The sequence below is a fragment of the Chenopodium album genome, chromosome 27 (genome assembly GCF_948465745.1).
Source record: "Chenopodium album chromosome 27, dcCheAlbu1.1, whole genome shotgun sequence".
Lineage (NCBI taxonomy): Eukaryota > Viridiplantae > Streptophyta > Magnoliopsida > Caryophyllales > Amaranthaceae > Chenopodium > Chenopodium album.
This window is the reverse complement of record NC_137860.1, coordinates 31,762,344-31,782,451: the sequence shown is the minus strand read 5'-3', so window position 1 is coordinate 31,782,451 and position 20,108 is coordinate 31,762,344. Positions and strand designations below refer to the sequence as shown.

Sequence of the window (20,108 nt, the reverse complement as noted above, 5' to 3'; positions counted from 1 at the left end):
TGCCTAAGCAAGGAAGTCTTGCCGCATTACTTAGAGAAACAACACTCATTATTTGGGATGAAGCCTCAATGGCAAAAAAAGAAAATGTTGAGTCTCTTGATGTCTTGCTTAGGGATATATGCAACCCAGAGCTGCTGTTTGGTGGAAAAATTGTTGTATTTGGAGGGGATTTCAGGCAAGTCTTACCTGTTGTGCCACGAAAAACCCAACGAGAAGCAGTCGCTGCAAGCTTAGTTTGTTCTGATTTGTGGCCAAAGCTAATAAAATTCAAGTTAACAGAGAACATCCGAGCTAGGCATGATCCAACATATGCTTCGTTTTTATTGGCTCTTGGAAATGGTCAGCTGCAGGAAAGTGAAAATGCATATATTGAATTGCCATCAAAAATTGTCAACCCCTGTGATGCTGCTGTGCCACAGAATGTGCATTTGACTTCAGCAGCATTTCCTGAAATGGATATGCCTCCATTTAGTGAGGATATCTTTACAACAAGAGCTATACTAACCCCAATGAACGAAGATGTAGATGTTATAAATGCAGTATTGATTGATAAATATCCTGGTGAGGCAATCACATATAGAAGTTATGATTCAGTGATAGATGACAACTGCTCTATTTATCCTGTTGAGTTCATAAATAAGCTCTGTCCTGGAGGCATGAGCCCTCATGAGCTTGTGCTGAAGATAAATAGCCCAGTGATTTTGCTGCGAAACCTTTTACCATCATCAGGCCTGTGCAATGGAACACGACTTCTATGCAAGCGCTTCTTTCCTAATCTTATTGAGTGTGTGATTGCTGTTGGACAGAATAAGGGAGAGCATGTGTTAATACCAAGGATAAACCTAAGACCTTCTGCGTCTTCAGAATATCCTTTTCAGTTTCAACGGAAGCAGTTCCCTTTGAAACTAAGTTTTGCAATGACAATCAATAAGGCACAAGGACAGACACTTAGTAGGGTTGCAATCTATCTCCCACGATCGTGCTTTTCACATGGACAGCTATATGTTGCACTTTCGCGGGCTCAAAAGGCAGCTAATGTCAGTGTGATTGCTGAATCTCAGGATGATCAGGAACATTCTGGTCAAGTCAGAAATGTCATATCTTATGACATTCTCAAAATGGCTGGAATTGTATAGCCACATAAGCAGGTAATACAAAATATAGCTTCCTGCTGTTTTTCAATTACAGTATTTATGCCTTCTATTATACTGTGTGGTGTGTAGATGTAGCAGTTTATGGTAGAATATTTGCTGATGTAACAGCACAGTCATGCAGGGCTGTTTATTTTTTGTTGTAATAAGACACTATTCTTTGCTATATAGAAAGTAACCTTCACATGTCACATGATTTTCACATGTGAATAGGTCATTTATATAAAGGATCCAACAGAATTTTTCTCACTTATTCTGTTTTGCACTTTCTGCTTCCATTATAATGACATTCTCAAGTTGCTTGCAATTAATCAGCTATATGATCAGAGCATAAGACACCAACTGCTTCTGTTTTACTGTGCTTCTGGTGTTTATTCCTTTTGTCAATAGTCTTTCTGTTATGAATCTTTTTTAAAGAAAAAAATTATAAAAATTCTAATTTTGTTCTGTATTGAGATTTACTCTTGCACTATCATGTTTCTAAGACTGGAATTGTATCCAATGTGCAGGCTTACATCAAGGAGGCAATGATTCTAAAGCTGCTCAAATTGGAATATCTATCTAATCTGCAATTGCATAGGATGCAATCTATAGTTCTGGAAGTGCAGAGCAGGATAATTTTTTGTTTCTATGTAATAGAGACTAATAGCCAGCTTAAGAAATTAATAAACAGTGCCTCTGTGAAATAAATGTATATGCATATGTATATGTTTTTAGGCTTTTCTTTAGGTGCATGGCTCTCCGTTTAATATAATTAAGGCAATGTTACTTTGCTCCAGGCATGTTGCATGTGTTACCTGATAGTTTTATGACAGCCTTTCTAAATGGTATGATCAAACAAGGGCACATGATTTTGAAAGAAGCTAAAAAAAAAAAAGAAAAAAAAATAAAAAAAAAGAAAGAGAAAAATGAAATGAAGCAGAAAAATAAATTAGATTAGGTTGGAGTTAACTGACAAATATCTATAAGATTTTGTTAAAAGACAGAATAAGTGAATGGGAGGAAATTAAGGAAAACCATTTGACCATGAACTTTTAAAGTTTCCTTGAAAAAATTATAGTACAATTTGATTTTGTTGCAATGAAATTTATAAAAATAAACTTATTACATTAACATAGCTAAAAATTTCCGGTCATGTTTCGGTCCTCCATTTAAGTGGCATCGTATCGTCCAATGAAATATTGCAAGAAATATGAATAAATGACTAGCATAAAATCTTAAAATTTAATCATAATCAATTCTATGTTAAGGGTCAGTTTTTGATGGCTTTTTTGAAAAGATTAGGATATAGTTTGATTTTGTTACAATGAAACTTAATACAAATGAGTTAATTAGGTTAGCATAATTTAGAATTCCCGGTTGCATAGTTGTTGTTGTGTGGTCCGATTAGATGGTCTTCTATTTTTCGATGAAATATAGCTAGAAATATAATTAGATGATAAGCACAAATTTGATAAACTTAATAATGATCAATTATATATTAAAAGGTAATTACAATAATAAACTGTGATTAGCTAATTAGCATATACTCTTGACGAGTCATCTATTTTAACGATAATTCGTAGACAACATGAATTAAATGTAACTTACTCTAAAATGCATAAGTGCAATTTTACACTCAACTAATCTACAGAAAGTATGCAACCACATGATAAAATAATTTAGCTAAAGTACAGCCTACACATCACAAGAAATCATTTTAGGCAGAGTAGGAGCATTGAATGCTGGTTTTAAGCAAAAAAAAACAACAGACCACTATTTACACAAACAGTAACTTTGAATAGAGTACTCTTTGCTAAACTTCCAGTGAATTGAGGTCCCTATAAATTCATTGCTACAATTGAGTTCAAATTAACATCATAAGCTAGACTATTAACCTACAGAAGCAAAAAGAAGGAGCTCAGTAAAAATAATTAATTCTTCAACACCAACGTTGCTGTCATATTCTTTGGCTCAGTCCACTGTCAGGTATGAAGAGACCATATACCTTTGAGTTTCTTTATTTGAAGTTTATAGTCAAATTTATACCCAATAATATGCTAGCTTATTGTCAATTTATGCATATACCAACATTATAGCATTTATTGTAAATCATTGGATATTATATATGTAGAAAAAAGGTTTTTTTTGTCGGAATGCTAGCTGTTCATGTGATATGGTAATTGTTACTGTGTGTGTTATTAATACAAATGTGTTAGCATGTATTTAGATAGTAATTAGATCATTGCAGGACCTTAACGTTCTAACATTTGCAATGTGAGATTTGTTTGTGTTAATACAGAAAACGATCCTTGTTATACTCCGCAACTATAAATTGGTCACTATGTTAGAATAAAAAACGATCCAATTCATTTACGAGCATTTTATATCTATGTTGTCCAGTTCTTTTATAATTCTGCTTAAATTAAATTGAATTTGAGGCTTTACAAAATAATTTTATCTAATTGTTGTGATAATCAGTCATATGCCTCCCATGATTTATTAGCTTAATTGTTATTTTTATGCTTACCAAATTCAGTTGAATTAGTAATTATTTAGGTACAAATGGTCATTGTGTTGAGAAAATGCTGCCTATGAAATATATTAATACAAATCTGTTCGCCATTTATATGTTACTTTTAGAATAAATAATGCTAGGTTCCTCTTTATTATTGTTAAAAAATAAAAATAAAATTCAATATTAAATTATTTTACTGAAGTAGGTGTTAGGCTTTTCAATTAGTCAGTTCGAATTATATTACTTATCAGCAATATCATAGCAAAGTAGCTTACTGTGTTATATAGAGCAAATGCAATAACTCAAAAAAAAAAAAAAAAAAAAAGAGGAATATTTACAAATAATTATTATAAACAAAACGCCTTCTGAGTCAAATATGTGTACCATTATCATGGTTAATAATCCTAATATAGTAACTTTTGAAATGAAATTTGCTTTTAATGATAAGTGCCAATTGTAAGGTGTAAAGTAGTTGTGATTTTGTAGCAGATTTTCTAACACAATATGTGTGTTTCAATAATAGGTAATTCTGTGATGGCACCTCAACGACGGTTTCTTAATGAGCTTAATGCATCAAGCAAATCATTTAGGGTGAAGGTCTTTATTGCTGAAAAAGGTCGGCCACAAAAATCTGAAAAGAAGATCATATACCAGTACATAATAGTGCAGGATGACAAGGTATATTGTAAATAGTCCATATGCAAATACACACTATCCTTTCTGTAGATCATTATGTGCAGATGTGTGATTACATGTTCTTGCTGTGTTTTGTATACTAGAAAAATCGCATGAAGCTCACACTCTTTGGTGATCAAGTAGAAGCGTATAAGCATGTGATTCTGTTTAGAGGCAATTATGACATTGCAAATGCCTTAGTTAGACCACTTGATCCCCAGTATAGACAGAAGGAATCAGATCTTCCATTTCAGATGGTATTAGGAAGTAGGACTGTCATTCAATCCTTGGATCCCGAAGGAGAAATAATCTTTCCAAAATACCAATCCCTTGCTTCTATTCCAAGAGTTGCTGATGATGATGCTAGACATGGTATATAATAAATCTGAGCTTCTTTTCCAATCCATTTATGCTTTTATATATATATGTGCATGTATATGTTTTGCTTATCATCTAGAGACTAGAGACTATTTACACTTTTCTCTATCTCTCTTTCTATATATATATATATATATATATATATATATATATATATATATATATATATATATATATATATATGTATGTATGTATGTATGTATGTATGTATGTATGTATATATTTTGCTTATCACTTAAAGACTATTTACACTTTTCTCTTTGATATAGATATACTTGTTGTTGTGCTGTATGTTGCAAAAGAAGCAAGAAAGATTGTGACAACTCTAAATAAGGAGTCTTTTGTGCGCGACTTAATGGTGATAGATCATAGGTAATCGCATCTACTACTTAAATAGATAAGCATAGATGTCACACAATCACTTATCCTAAAAATGAAATACTTATGTATCTATATCTATATATTTTCAGCACTGATCAACCAGTAAAGGTTTGCACTTGGAATGATTTGTCTGGACCAGAATGTGAGACTCTCGTATCGGACAGTGACCTGTTTAGAGTTATAGGAATAACAGCCCTACGTCCTATCACACGTAAAGGTAGCTCATGATACAGCATGAAACATATTTGCTTAGCCTCACAGCATTAATAACATGATATACACTTAATATTGTCCTAAAATTACAGGCTTCCAGATTGAATCAACCATGTCCACTGAGATAATCAGAGAACCTGAAGGTGAAAAGGCAGCAGCACTAGCTGAGTGGTATGCTAATGCAGACTTTCTTAGTTAGATTCATAACTACATTTAAACTCTTATAATAGTACTCCAAATAATAACCAGCACATGCTTTGATAACAGGGCAAGAAAACATCGGTGTGTGTTGATTGATCAACAAAACAGAGTTACTGCTGCCTGGAATCCACCTACTGAGAGGATTTTAACCAGCATAGAGCGCATCAGAACAAAAAAGGTATATATACTATCATTGTTCTACATTATCATGAAAATCATCAAATCAGACTGTCAGTCCAGTGAGAACTTTAACCACGCAATCATCAAAGGTATATATATGCTATGGCTAATCTTGAGGTAGATTGTCTAGATCACACACTAACAATTGAAACATAACAACCATGTATTGGAATAACAACCATGTATTAAAGGAATTCATTTTCACTCAATGATTAGCAAATCTTTGTATGCACCAATATTTCAATCATGTAGACATTTCCTGTATTTAGACAAATGCTTTCAGTTATATAATAACCTAACATCTACCCACACAATAATACTATCAATTAATTATAATATAGGCAACAACAACACTTCCACAAGAATTCTACTGGTTAAGGGTTGTGGCACCAGATCTTGCATTTGAAAAGCTAAGGGCATACATCGGATGTTCTCACTGTGGTAAGCGCACATACTTGAATGTTGGGGAAAGCTTTAACTGCATAGCTTGTGGAAGAAACGAAGTATCTGCTACATACAGGTAAAAAAAAAAAAAAAAAAAAAAAAGGGAAGAGCTTCATCGTAAACTGTTATATTCTTCAAAATTCTATATATATCTGCAACAAGCATACACTAACTTATAAGTCCTTGCAGAGCAACAATCACCTTCAATGTCTCGGATGGAACTGGAACATTACAGTTAACTGCATTTACTGAAAATTGCATTCCGTTACTTGGATTGTCAGCTGAAGATCTCTACCAAATGAAAATATTGGTAAATGTTTAACTGCTCTTAGATCATGCTAGCAACTGCACTTCTTTTTGTGACTGAGGCAATTTTACCTATAATTATAATATTGCAGGAACAAACTGATAGATTCAACGAAATTGCTCTCAAATTAGAAAGCACATACTTTCTTATCAAGATTGGCCCTACTACTGCCTTGGAACAAAATAAGGTTCTCCAATGGGGTCTAAAAGCTGTAGTAATGGAAGACCTCGACACAGGTGCTGGAGCAGGTAGTAGCACTGCAGCCAGTCGTTCTGTGCCTACAACCAATGCTGCTGCACCTACAACCAATGCTGCTGGTCCAACAAGTGATGCTGCACATGCATGCACTGGCACAAATGATGGCAAAAAACCAATTGATGCAGAAGTTTTGAGCAAGACAATCAAGAAGGAAACTGTTGAGGCTATCGATTCAGCAGTCTGGAGTCAGGAAGAGGAAGATGCATGCATCTTAGCGGAGACAATGGCTGCAGCAGATCAGGCTGCTCAATCTCAGACTGGAGATTCTGGACAAAAGAGGAAGCGATCTAATGAAGATGATGAGATTGCTGTTACTACGCCAGCAAAAGATGTCCTTGAAGCAGTAACACAGACAACTGAAAAGATTTCTGACCCCATCAAGGCAAAAGAAGCAGAACAAATTGCTCGTGCTGTTCTCAAAGGAAAAGCTGTTAGCATCGATGGAGAAGAAAGTACTGCAGGGAAAGCAGAAGGCATTAAGCAGGAAAAGCAGACCATGCGTCGAGCCCTCGTCTTTCAAGATGATGAGTCTGATGAAGACATATAAAAACAAATAAACCAGATAATGCAGATCAGTTGGGTAACAGCTTCATCTATAAATGTTTCCTAATATATCTACTTATTATAGCTAGACTACAAGCTTAAATTTTTTGCATCCTGTTAATTGCATCTTAGATCGGCTATGCTTTAGTGTATGTAGCTTTTGCATCCAATGGCTTACATAAGAGGTAGATATACTTAGACTACTTCTTATGAGATAATGCAGCCTCAACTAAATGAATATGCATTATCATTTTGCCTTTTGGAATATGTGGCTTTGAATAGGAACAAGTTCTACTGCAGTGCATGTTCCTATATAACACCACTTTTTAAAGTGCTAGACTAGAAAAGTTATTGTAATTAATTAGCTTTTGCAGCCTGATTAGTAGCAAAACTTTAGATCATCAGGCATCAGGCATTATGTACTCTTGAAAGAACAAGCTTATTATGTAAATATGATGTGAAATATTATTATCAGTATTATGGTTAATTGGGTGTTTTGGATGGTTTAATTCCTTCCCTATCAAATTCACTAGAGAAGTAAACACATAAATGCAATAAATTACCAGATGTAATCTACTATAACAAACAAAAAATTAAAAGCAGCTACATAGATACTATCAACACTTCAAAATGCACCATACTTCATTTTTCATTAGATAGTCAATATGTACACCCTACTAATATGTTTGCCTAAATAATTTACAAGGCATTCACCTTAGACAAACTAACTGTAATCTACCACTGAAAAAAGCCCTTGACAGACTTTAAATCTGCTAACATTTCTGAATCTAGCCAAAAAACACTACACCATCAGCAAACAAAAAACAACAATGGTGTCTAATTTTTTGCAACTAACTTTTAATCAGGAATTTTCATGGCAAACATCGAAGAGTCTTCGCTTGTCTCTTCATTTGCTCCCTGGTAATTCCCCGAATCAGACTTTGCACTACCATCATCATCATCATCATCATCGTCATCCTCATGACTCTCTGATTCAAATGATACATCAGACTCTGCAACAGCTTTTTCCTCGTTCTGAGTTTCGGACTCGGAATTCATATCACTTTCAACACTCTCATCGGTCTCATCATCTTCCTCGGAGTCCTCTTCTTCTTCAGTATCTTCCCCTTCTTCTGATTCACCTCCTTCTTTCTTCCCATCTTCCTCGACCGTATTTTTCCCTTTAGCTTCCTCCTCATTCCCTTCTGCCTTATCTCCTTCGTTAGGATCATTTAGAGCTTTATTGCTTTGTGACTCAATAATTATCACAGGCCAGTCTCCACAGCCATCTCTCTCAATTTCTCTTTTTCTCTTCTTACTGGATTCCCCTTTTTCCTTTTTGCCTTTCCCTGCCCTAGAAATTTCTTGTTCTAGAAATTCCAGGTGACTGTTCATCTTCTCTGTCATATCTGTCACATACGCGCGAAAGCTTGCAGCATTCTCTTCCTTTGATCTCGATTCATTTGGTCTCCAAATCGGTGGCGTAAACACCTTCCCAGAAGTAGCAGTACTGTCAGTACTGGCCATTGTTGCACGAAGAAAGCTTAGTTTTTTAGGACAAAAAGAAATAGAAAAGGAAGACTGAAGTGCAGACAGTAAAAGCAGAGAGAAATTTATGGACCACGCAATCCAAGTATATCAATTGACCAATCAAGTAGTAAATTCAACAATCATGACAACATCTAAGAGAATATAGACCTTAAGACTTCCAAAGTACTACTTTGATGTACTTGCTCTTAAAAGATCTAAAATAGAAAATAGCTTTTCATAGCTTTCCTTACATGCACAACATTTGTGCAAACGTGTCAATCGAGTCTTCAACTTTATAGATACGCCGAGCTATCACTCCAAAGACCTGTCTTACAAAAATGTTAAAAAAATTTAAAGGACAATGCCTAATCGGCACAATAAAAATTTATTCAGTATTTATATATATAACGCAAAAAAAATTTTAACAAACGGACATAATGTAGCCTGATATCCTTAATTCATTTCCTTTAAAACTGTCGGTTTATTTCAATCCAATGCGTGTGAATTGAGATGCAAAGGCATTAGAAAAATTTTAAAGAAAATATTTAATCGGCACAATAAAAAAATATTCAACATTAAATAACGTCAAAAGATAAAAACGAACATAATGTAGCTCGATATCCACTAGACCGATGATTGCATAGCATGTTGTTTCTAATCATTATCTTCTCAAAAGCATTCCCATAGTTTAAAACAACTATTTTAAGTAACAACAACCCAACAATTCATACCACCAAACACACCAGATTCTTAATTCGTTTCCTTTAAAACCTTCGATTTATTTCGATCCAATACGTGTGAATTGGGCTATCGCGCGCATCGCGCGCGATGGCACAACTAGTATGCAAAAAAAGTAGAGGGAGAAAGTAACTAAAGTACATGGAATTATGAGAAAGTAAAATTTATATGGAAAAGTTAAATTTGCACAATTATTTTTGCAAATGTTAGATGATTTTGGTAAAAAAAATAATATTAATGGTACTTGAAAAAAATAAATGTGACTAAGATTTTGAGTCACTAAAAATGATTAAAGGTACTATCATTCGGGGACGGAGGGAGTACTTTATAACTTAAAACAAGCTATTATAATTATTCAACAGTCAGGATGGCCGAGTGGTCTAAGGCGCCAGACTCAAGTTCTGGTCTTCGAAAGAGGGCGTGGGTTCAAATCCCACTTCTGACAATAAATCCTTTTTCTTTTTTTTTTTATTGGTATTTTACTGGTACCTTCCAGGCTTCCACTTTGCTGTTATCTCTAGTTTTAATGTCCTCCACTGCCTTGATCTCTTCTCTTATTTACTTCAAAGTTTACGATCAAATCCGATAAAAGAGTTTCCAGAACTGGTGCCACCACTGGCCAGTGTCCACGGGTGAGGTGTTGGCCTATATCTTACAATTTTACGTATTAATACGAACTTGCATTGGTACTTCTGTAATGCTACCTTATCAGTTGGTCCTAATATCAATTACCACGGAGCCTTGCACTTGAGTTTTGGGCAGAGCAAGGCTTGTAATCCAAAGAAATTTGTGTATGTTTTAAGAATGTTGCTCCTTAAGGAGCATTTGTACATCACCAGTATATATTGTTCATTTAGGTCCTATTATCATACTTCTTACTCAGCAAGTCAGCATCGCCATAATCCTCCAAAAGACGAAAACACATACAATCATTTCATGAATTATGACTTATGAGTAGTTAGTACTTCGATATTTTGAAGACAAATCATCATATTTTACATCATCACCGTTTAAGTAGGCTTAGTAGCAGTCTTAATACTTAGAAATAATCTCATGTTATACAAGGAGAGATTCCATATCTATTTTAGGACTTACCAAGTTGGTACCTAAAAAGTGTTCATCACTTTTGTTTTTCAAACATTAAGTAATGTCCAAAGATTTCTATTTCAAATGATTTTGGATAGATTAGTGCCCATAATTCATATATTAGAGATAGATTTGTTAGCATTTCATTTCACTTTCATTTTTGGGCATTTAGACAGTGTATGTGACTAATGTGAGTTTGGATGAAACATTTGGGCTTGATTATTCAAGCCCCAACCAAGTTAATGAAAAAGACAAGCCAATAAATAGGAATCAAGGCTTGTGAAACTGTAATACTTTTGACTCTTCCTATTCCAAACATGTCAACACCTCACAACCTCACTTGAGTCACGCACTTCATAATTTTTGCAATGTATTTGAAAGACGGTCTAACAATTTGTTGTAATAACCAAAAGGATGATTCATTTGATACTCAAATCTGACATGATATAGTCATCATAATAACTAAGATATCTAAGGGTAAAAGATTAGTGATCATAATACGGAGTAACTAAGATAGTAGGGCTAAAATGTAAGTCATGCTAATATAGCAAGATTAAGTATCGATTCCTTTGACCATCCACTAATTTCAAAGAAAAGACATCAAGCTTAATACCTGTAAATTAAAAAACTATTATAATACAAATTTTATTATTTTATTTTTTAGGTGTATAAAAAGTCGCAAAGACAAATAATTTAGGCAAAATTCAACACTTATTTTTAATTGCAACCCTTATGTTTTGCCAATTAAGTTAACTCACACAAAACGTGTTCACATACCTAAATATGTATTCCGTGTTACGCAAGTATTGTAGAAACATAAAAGCCATAAGAAACAAGCTAACAAAAGAAAAGGTAAAGAAGACAATTTCTTTAAGACTTTTAAGAGAAAGTAAACACTATCAAGATAACATCCAATTATATGTAAAAATGTTCACATATAATAGACCTCCCTTTAAGTAGATAAGATCTAAGACATACACATAACTAGCTTTATTTGTAGCTAATAATAAAGAAATAAGGGTGTTTTTCTTAGTCATGATCTCGTGACACAAATTAAAGAGACCATGTTATGCTATGTTATGTTACACGAAACAAACTAATAATTGAGGCCATTGCACCATAATATTTCACCACCTCAACATTTTGATGTAGACTTTTCTTGTTGCAGAGGTTGAAAAATATTGATGGAATATAATTATTTTTAAAGAAATATAAATAAAATATAAAATATCTTTTGTGGAGTATTTTCAAGAAATGTGGGCCCTTAATTTAGACAAAGACTTCATTGTGTTTCTTCTCGTCCAAAGTCTCATAATAATGTGTCATCACCTTCCACCCCTGCAAATTGGTCCTACTTACATAAATCTGCAATAATAATTATAATATCTTGCTCATCTATAATTTCTAATCAAACTAATATTCACATACAAGTTTGATAATTCATTACCTACTACCATTAAACATCCTAAAATCTTGCATATCTCTATCACATATATATTGCCACGTGGTTTTCGAGATAAAAGAATCAATATGATCTCCGTAGTAAAGATCAAGGTCGAGTGGAAACAACCTCTCTATTGTCGGGGAGATATACTGCCATGTTGGGGTAAAAGCGTAATGATTTATCAATTAAACCAAGAAAGTATAGCATATTAGTAGGCTAATTTAGCAAGATGAACATGTTTTCGATCCATTTCATACACAAAATAAATTTGAGTTTAACTGCAAAATAATAAGAACTGGAAAATCCCACATTATGGCACCCGATTGCAACCAAAGCACCCGTACATTCAAAAACTACTCTATTGTACAGATAGTTGTGTAGCTACTTATGTCTAAAAACAAATTCTTTGCTTTGACATGCATGTTCCTAAATACGGTAAATAGAATGTATGGTTTAGTAACTCTATGCAAAATGAATCTACAGCTAATTTACTTTGAAGTTTACGTTTCTATGTTGATGTGAAATAGATAAATAAACGCAGAAAGAGCAAACTACAGATCAATGATTGAGCCAATGTTGGCTAAAGGTAGCTAGCGAGGCACTGAACACAAACCTATCTCGAGGTTAACCATTATTGCTTTGATTCACTCTTTGAATTTCCACCATTGTTCGAGTCTTGTGCTTTTGGCTGCTCCTGTAGTGAATTGGGCTGTAACTTATTAGGGTTGTTTTGGTTGGATTGCTGTTGCTGCTGCTGGTACATTTGAGGATTGACAAAAAGCTGCTGCCCAAAGCTCTTGGATATAGACTCGGCGCTCAGCTCTCCTGTGGCTACCTTTAGGCGTTGGATTTCTGCTGTTAATGCTTCATTTAGAGCTGCCAAATATATCAAAACCACATTAGATTGATGCATACATACAAATAAGAGCAGATAAATCATTTAAATATCAACGAAAAATTGATTTAACTACTAATGATGCAAAGTTATCAAGAATATGAGCATATTTAAAAGTATTAACGCCGAGCTGTGATTCAGTCTCTTTCTTTTCAATTTCTTACCTTTTTGATCATTTAGTTATGAAAAAGGAAGGAGGGGGATTTGTTCATATTAACATAGATTAGAAGATTAGAAACAATTCCTAGACCAAAGACATTACAGGAATAGCTTAAAATCATATTGATGCAAATATAGACTAACAAATAACAATCCCAATAACTTATAGAGCACACTGCTTCAGAAACAGCCATTAACTCACTGCTAACATTTCAAAATTGGAAATCATACCCTCACGAAGCTGAGCTTGTTGCTCCATCGCTTGTAGACGAAACTTCAGCTCATTGTTTTGGCTGGAAAGTCCAGAAGAATCCCTCTGTTCACAAAACAAAATTTCAATTAAGGCCACACGAACCATATGCAAATGAGTGCACATTTCTAAACCAGTAATCTCAGTACCTGCAATAATGTAAGCTGTGCAGACAAAGTTGTGGCTTCATTTTGTAAAGTTTGAACTTTGTGTTCCAATTCTGATATATATCTCATCTTCCGCTCCTTTGAACGAGCAGCTGACTGACGATTCGCCAAAATCCTGAAACGGCACATAAACACAAATCTGAATAAGCAATGATCTCAAATCATCACGCCTTGAAACAAAACCATACATGATCACAGTAGAGGATACCTTTTGGCACGTTTAGGGTCCGTTAAAGCAATCTCAGCTAACTTCTCGTTTGCCATTATCTTCTTCAGTTCTGCCCCAGTAAACTCTCCGTTACCAAATTCCAAACTGAAGGCACCCGAATTTCCATTTTCAGGATCCTTAAGAGAAAGCTGGGCAACACCAGTACTCGGAGAAGGAGGTAGCTTTGGAGATTCATCACCGAAATTCATATTCCCAATGAAACTGTCCATCGAAATACTCCTGTAGTGTCTAGATGGTGCAGCCTCACCTACAGAACCCCTCTTTCGTTCACCAATCATTGGTCTTTGTCCACTGCTTCCACTCTCATTCACACTGCTTTCAGCTTCATTATCACTACTTTCACATCCATTCGTCTTGGAACCACTAGCACGACTATCCAAATCATCTCGATTTTCATTACAATACTTATCATCAGTCCCGGAAGAATTCATAGTATCAATGTTGTCCAGATCCATATACGCGGAAAGGATATCATCCACAACTTCCCCTTCTACATTACCATCTCGCGTCTTATCCCAACTACACTCCTTCTTAACTAACTGTGCCGGCTTGGTTGATCCCACAAACTCTCCACCAGACAAAGTCCTCTCCAATCCACCATGACCACCCCTTAGATTAGGAGAAACCATTGGTGATGGTGGCGGAGACGATTGAAATATACTATCAAAACCAAACGGAATATCACTTATAGACCGCCTATGCAATTTCCGGGGTGGCAGTCCCTCAGTGATATGAGCCGAATTACCCCTACCAGACGGTGGCAACAACGAATTGCCACCGCCATCTCGATTCTCCAACGAACCATTGGACAAATTAGTATTATCAGGAGCACTAGTAGGGGAAGAAGAGTTTTGGTATGGGGACGGACTCAAAGGGGGCAATGAATCATTCATAAAAAAGGCCGGTTGCGACAACGATCGCGAATGAGACGGTCCACGACTGAAATTCTGTGAGCCTGAGTGCTGAGACCCTGTTCTAGTCACTGGGATTTGTGAATAGGGTGACAGGGGTGGCATAGGAGGGTGAGATGGTGGTATCCCTGATCTTTTACCATTTTCGGACCCAAAATTTTGCAAATTCTGGGAATTTTGAGGTAAAGGAGGTCGGATTTGGGATATATTCAACTGAGCTACATCAAGATGATTACTTGTTCTTGATAAAGCCCCAAATGGATTTTGAAGTCTATGCATCATATCAATATTACCCCTTTCTGTATCACCCATTTTGGATTATTAAACCCTAATAACACAAATTAAAACCTTAAAAAATCAATCAATTTATCAGCTTTAAATTTCAACCCACAAAACCCCAAAACATCAGCTGAACCTCACTATCACACATAAACCTAAACCAAAAAAAATACCCAACAAAATTTATTCAATTTTCTACCAAATAATCAAATACCCAAATGAAAAGAACAATCAATCAAGTAACCCAGATGATAAAAATCCAATCTTTTTTCAGAAAACAAAGAAAAGAGAGTGAAAATGGTGGTAAGAGTAACAGTACCTAGCAGCAAAATGAGGCATAAAAGGGAGAGAGAAACAAAACTTAATGCTGCAAAACCAGCGTAAGTTAGCAAAGAAGCGTCACTCTAGACTAATTTGCGCCTGATCGGAAAAAAAACCTTAAAAGAAGGCGGAAGAAGGGGTTAACTTTCTCTCACTAAACTTTCTCTCTCTTAAACTCTTGTTGTCTTAATGAAGGAGAAGATATCACTAAAAAATTATACTGCAACACGGATTTTCTGGTGACTAACGCGTGAATTTAATTAAAATATGAAAAAGTTTTCAATTTTTTTTAATTTGATTTAGTTTCTCGCTCTAAATACAGTGTTTTTAGAAAGAAGGAGAGAAATTTGATTTGAATTTGGGTTTCATTCCGACCGCATTTGGACCTCATATACTCGTATTGATATCTATCAATCAATCAATCGAACTTATTCAATTCTCTAGTTTTCTATCCCCTCCATCTCCGCAGTACATAATGGGTTTTAAATGGTTACTGTAGTGTACATACAATCCTACAAAACTTGGCCATAACATATTACGTAGTATGAAATACGGAGTATAAAGAATTTTCTTTGGGAAAAATACAAATCTTGATAAATAAAAATGGTAAAATTGTAGATAAGTTATTACGGAATACAAAGTTGGAGGGATTGCTATATACATTATACACCCGAATGCACAATACACATACATCCTATGAGCATTTTGTTCTCATTTTGAAGATTGTTTTTCATTTAATCATCAAATGAAGAGTAAAAATTAACTTTATGTTATCCTATAAAATAAAAACTTTGAGTTAATTGGGTGCTACTCGGATATGTTTCAAATATTTCAACTAAATTGTTATGTTGATGATATAATTATTTGATTTATTTGCCATTAAGTTATAGAAAAAAAAAAAAAAAAAAAAAAAAATTGTTTGAGTGACTTTCTCTTTTTCTTAATTCCTCTGTGTTTTTTTTACTCGTGTTTATTAGATTTGTCTCAGTGTCACTTATTAAAATCTACGAAGTATTTGAAGTGCGGGGGAGGGGGGCATAAAAATTCTAATGATACCCAATTTAAAAGTTTAAGGATAGTAATACGGCTCAACAGTGTTACAATCTAATTCGATCCGTTTTTCATCTATTTTCTCCCCTTTTTCCCGCACAATTTTCCCATAGTCCCCTTAATAATATCCCCAATTAACCTTTTTCTTTCATCGTCAAAATAAATTAGGCATGGGGTATAAGATGGTTTCTTACAACTTTTTTTTTTTTAATTTATTTTTTACTCTTAATATGGTAGTTTTTGACCATTTACTCCCATATTTTGGATTTAGGAATAGTAATTAGTAGGGGTGAGCAAAAATTCAAGGTACCCTGATCTGGAACCGGAACCTGTTCGGAACCGCAGGTTCCAAACTCGGAACCTGTTGAACAGGTTCCAGTTCCGGGTAATAAAATTAGTAACCTGTCGCAACAGGTTCCGGTTCCGGGTAATAAAATTTTGGACCCAGAACCTGTAGGGTACCCTGTTAGTACATGTTCCCTATAGGATACATGAAACCGAAACCTATATGGTATTGAATATTCTAGACAATTAGTGTTGGTTTGTTATATTTGAAGCAGTTTACTAAAGTTGTAAGCTTTAATTGTGAACATCCATTTTTAAAAATATAGAATTGTCACAATTATCAAGTAACTATTAAGCTTACTTTGAAAAACAGGGTATCCTGTTTAGGAACCGGAACCTGCAGGTTCCGGTTCTGGTTCCCAATTCTTAGGAACCTGTTGCAACAGGTTCCGGTTCCTATTTTTAGGAACCTGTTGCAACAAGTTCCGGTTCCGGGTACCGATATTTTTACAGGGTACCCTACTACGCTCACCCCTAGTAATTAGCTCCAACGAGTCCAACCCCTTCAATATATGTGATCCTCAATATATATATACCAGTAAAAACCACATTACCACTACTTTTTCTTTTTTTTTTTTTTTTTTTTTTTGAGGAGAGTGGCAAGCCCCAAAGAACCGCATTACCAGTGTCATTATGTGATTTATGTCATACTACGTTACCTTGCCTCCGTACAATTGCGTCCATTCTTCTTAATTATTCTTAGTTTTCTACAAGTACTTTTCTTACCTACGGTACAAACTAACTCCAGTTTCCTCATAAACCTAACTTTTTGAATGGATAAATTATAAATTTTTGATAAGATTTTGCTATACACGTCACAAAACATAAATTTTCTCCAATTAATACAGTTACTTGATTTACAATAATAATGCTTTGTGTATTGAGAAGTTCATCAATTTTGTAAACTTTAATTTCACAGCTTAATACAAGAAAACTCTTTTCCTACCAAAATATACATGCTTTGTCTGTAGATAAGCTTTAATTCTGCCAGATGACATGATGTGATTCTTAGTATGATTTGATATGTATAACAATTATAATAATAAAAAGCCAAAATTTAAAAAAAAATTAAAAAAAAAAACATCTCACATTCTTAGAAAAACCAACATCTAATAAAATAGAATAAACTCACATAATTAGTAGGGTAATTAAATAACCCCACAAAGGAATAAATCAGCCTCTAATTAGTTGATTTGGAATTAATTAATTCAAAACTAATTATTGCTTAGCTATAAATATCCCCCCCCCCTTTTTTTTTTTAAAAAAAAAAAAAATATCCCTTTCTACTAAAAAAAAACACCATACTTAATCTCCCACACCAAATGTATTAAGTCATCCGCGTTTTAACTAAAAATCTACCAAAGTAACTCGAGTTCACTTATCATAGTTCTGAATGAGGTCTTGACTTACTAGTTATATTTGAGGGCATGTGTACGCTAGATTACAGGTTCAAATCCCTCATCTCATTTGTAATTTGTGATATAAATCCCGTATTGTACTGTTCTTATTGAAGATACCTCAATCATATTGCATGCATATCACTATATCAGTATATGTGTTACATATTAGGATGGAGTTTATAGGAGCAAGGAGATATTACTAAAGATCGGATACAAATTAATTAAAATGCATGAAATAACAATTCAATTCACATCAATGGAAAGCCTTAACATTTGATTCAAATGATATACATTGTATTTATTCTTTTAGTACCCTAGTAACATAGGTGACAAATGAAAACTTTAGGATAGATATAATTTGTGTATAGCATGATCCCGACCAAGCTAGCAATGGGAAACAATGTAACGGCCAGTGTTGCTAGTTCTTGGCCTAACAATAGTGGACCGACCTTTAATTGAATTTTATTTATCCTATTTATTTAATTTGTGAAGGGTATTAATACAATTTTATACGTACGACAAAGTGTTATGTTTTATGTTTGACTTGATATTGTAAAGATTAAGAAATCATTACTGTACTAATGAATGTAAACACATGTGCTTAAGTACTCCGTATAAAATAAAGGTTCCTTCAAAAAAAAAGGGTGGCTTGTGAGGCCTAGAGAGTGGGCCGAGTGGCCTATAACTTTGATATGCTCACCGTAATTAACGATAGATGCTAGCTCTACGCTACATGTAATTGTATATATATATATAATTGTAATCATGCTACGTGTCATCATTTTTGCCACATGTCGTCATGAATTGATAAATGATGTGAGGTTATGTGATTCATGTTATATTAAAACTAATCATCAATTTCCCCTCACAAAAAATTAATGCTCATAAATGCTAATTTTTTAATCCTCATTCTTTTGGTTGCTCATCTATACTTTGAAGAAATTTATAATGGTAGATAAAAATTCATTTAACAGATAAAACAAACTAATATGAAGTATAAAAGTTAGGTTACTACATATTTCATAATGAATTTTGTTAATGTTCAATAAATTTTATAAAAAAATGTATTTTTAAAAAAAAAATTTAATTATAAAACCATAAATAGATTTCCCTTTAATTTATTAAAGTTATTTTTAAAAACAATTTACTACTGTTTTTTATATATAAAAAAATCACCCGGGGCATTGCCCGGGCATCAAATTAGTTAGAGTATTAATCTAGTTTACTATAATTAATTTTCATAAGGACGAAGCTAGAATTTTTTTATTAGGGTTGTGAAAGTGAAATAATAAATTTAAACAGCTTGGTGAAAATTCAATCGATCAACACAATTATGGGTACCCTTAGAAATTAGAATTACATACGGAGTATTAGTGTTATAATACTTATAATTGCCCCCCCCCCCCCCCACCCCCAAAAAAAAAAAAAAAAAAATAAATCCCTCTTTATAGTGGACTATGTATATCATTTTTGCAAAATTATATATTGAATAGAATTGAATCCATATTAATCGACTTTCAATTTTTTTCTACTATCATGGAAAGTAATTAGATTATAACAGCTATTTTATTCTTGGGGGAAATTGGGAAAGTAATGAACTTACTTGGCCATCTACGTACAATAGGTTGGTATCTTCAATAAGAAATTATTCCTTAATCCCATATTATGATTTGATGTACTTAGATAATAGCTTAACGTACTATTAACAAGAGTACAAGACATAGACTAACATGTGCAACTAATAGGTGTATGGAAGTCATTGGCACACTAATATCGTTTACAATCAACTTCATTACGTTTACATTAATAATTAGAAAAAAAAGGTCCAAGTTACAACATCACAATTAATTTGTGGCATTAATTTTAAGAATATGTTCATTGTGATTGTAAATTCGTGAGTTTAGAGTCTTCAAATCAAAATCAACTTTCTAGAAATTTGTAGTTATGTGAAGTACAAAGCTTGATTTTTAAATCCAAAATGTAAAACCTAAGATATTAAAAATACCATAAAGATATCGAAAATCTATAATTTGATTCGGAATATTCGAGCTCATACAATGAACATATATGTGTTTC

The 20,108-nt window shown here is 33.9% G+C and overlaps 1 protein-coding gene and 1 non-coding gene across 3 annotated transcripts; one reads left to right on the top strand and one right to left on the bottom strand.

Annotated features, from left to right (window-relative positions):
• Positions 1-9,857: 9,857 nt before the first annotated feature.
• Positions 9,858-9,941, top strand: TRNAL-CAA (transfer RNA leucine (anticodon CAA)). The gene has a single exon. It is a non-coding gene; the product is annotated as a tRNA-Leu (tRNA).
• Positions 9,942-12,256: 2,315 nt separating this feature from the next.
• LOC145620607 (bZIP transcription factor 29-like) lies at positions 12,257-15,364 on the bottom strand. Of its 2 annotated transcripts, none has more exons than XM_081675308.1 (5): positions 15,236-15,364; positions 13,706-14,965; positions 13,480-13,612; positions 13,312-13,396; positions 12,257-12,902 (listed from the first exon to the last, which is right to left on the bottom strand). In XM_081675308.1, exons 2-5 carry the CDS (start codon positions 14,947-14,949, stop codon positions 12,658-12,660), a joined length of 1,707 nt encoding a protein of 568 aa, XP_081531434.1. In that variant the 5' UTR covers positions 14,950-14,965; positions 15,236-15,364; the 3' UTR covers positions 12,257-12,657. The 2 variants fall into 2 exon arrangements, with proteins under 2 accessions (XP_081531434.1, XP_081531433.1); XM_081675307.1 differs by having other exon boundaries at positions 13,706-15,071; positions 15,236-15,361.
• Positions 15,365-20,108: the final 4,744 nt, after the last annotated feature.

Bases quoted from the DNA above. Each gene is read 5' to 3' on its own strand.
- LOC145620607 (XM_081675308.1), bottom strand. From the start codon at position 14,949: ATGGGTGATACAGAAAGGGGTAATATTGATATGATGCATAGACTTCAA. The intron at 13,613-13,705 runs GTATCCTCTACT...GTGCCGTTTCAG, and splicing joins GACCCTAAACGTGCCAAAAG to GATTTTGGCGAATCGTCAGT. The intron at 13,397-13,479 runs GTACTGAGATTA...TTTTGTGAACAG, and splicing joins CACAGCTTACATTATTGCAG to AGGGATTCTTCTGGACTTTC.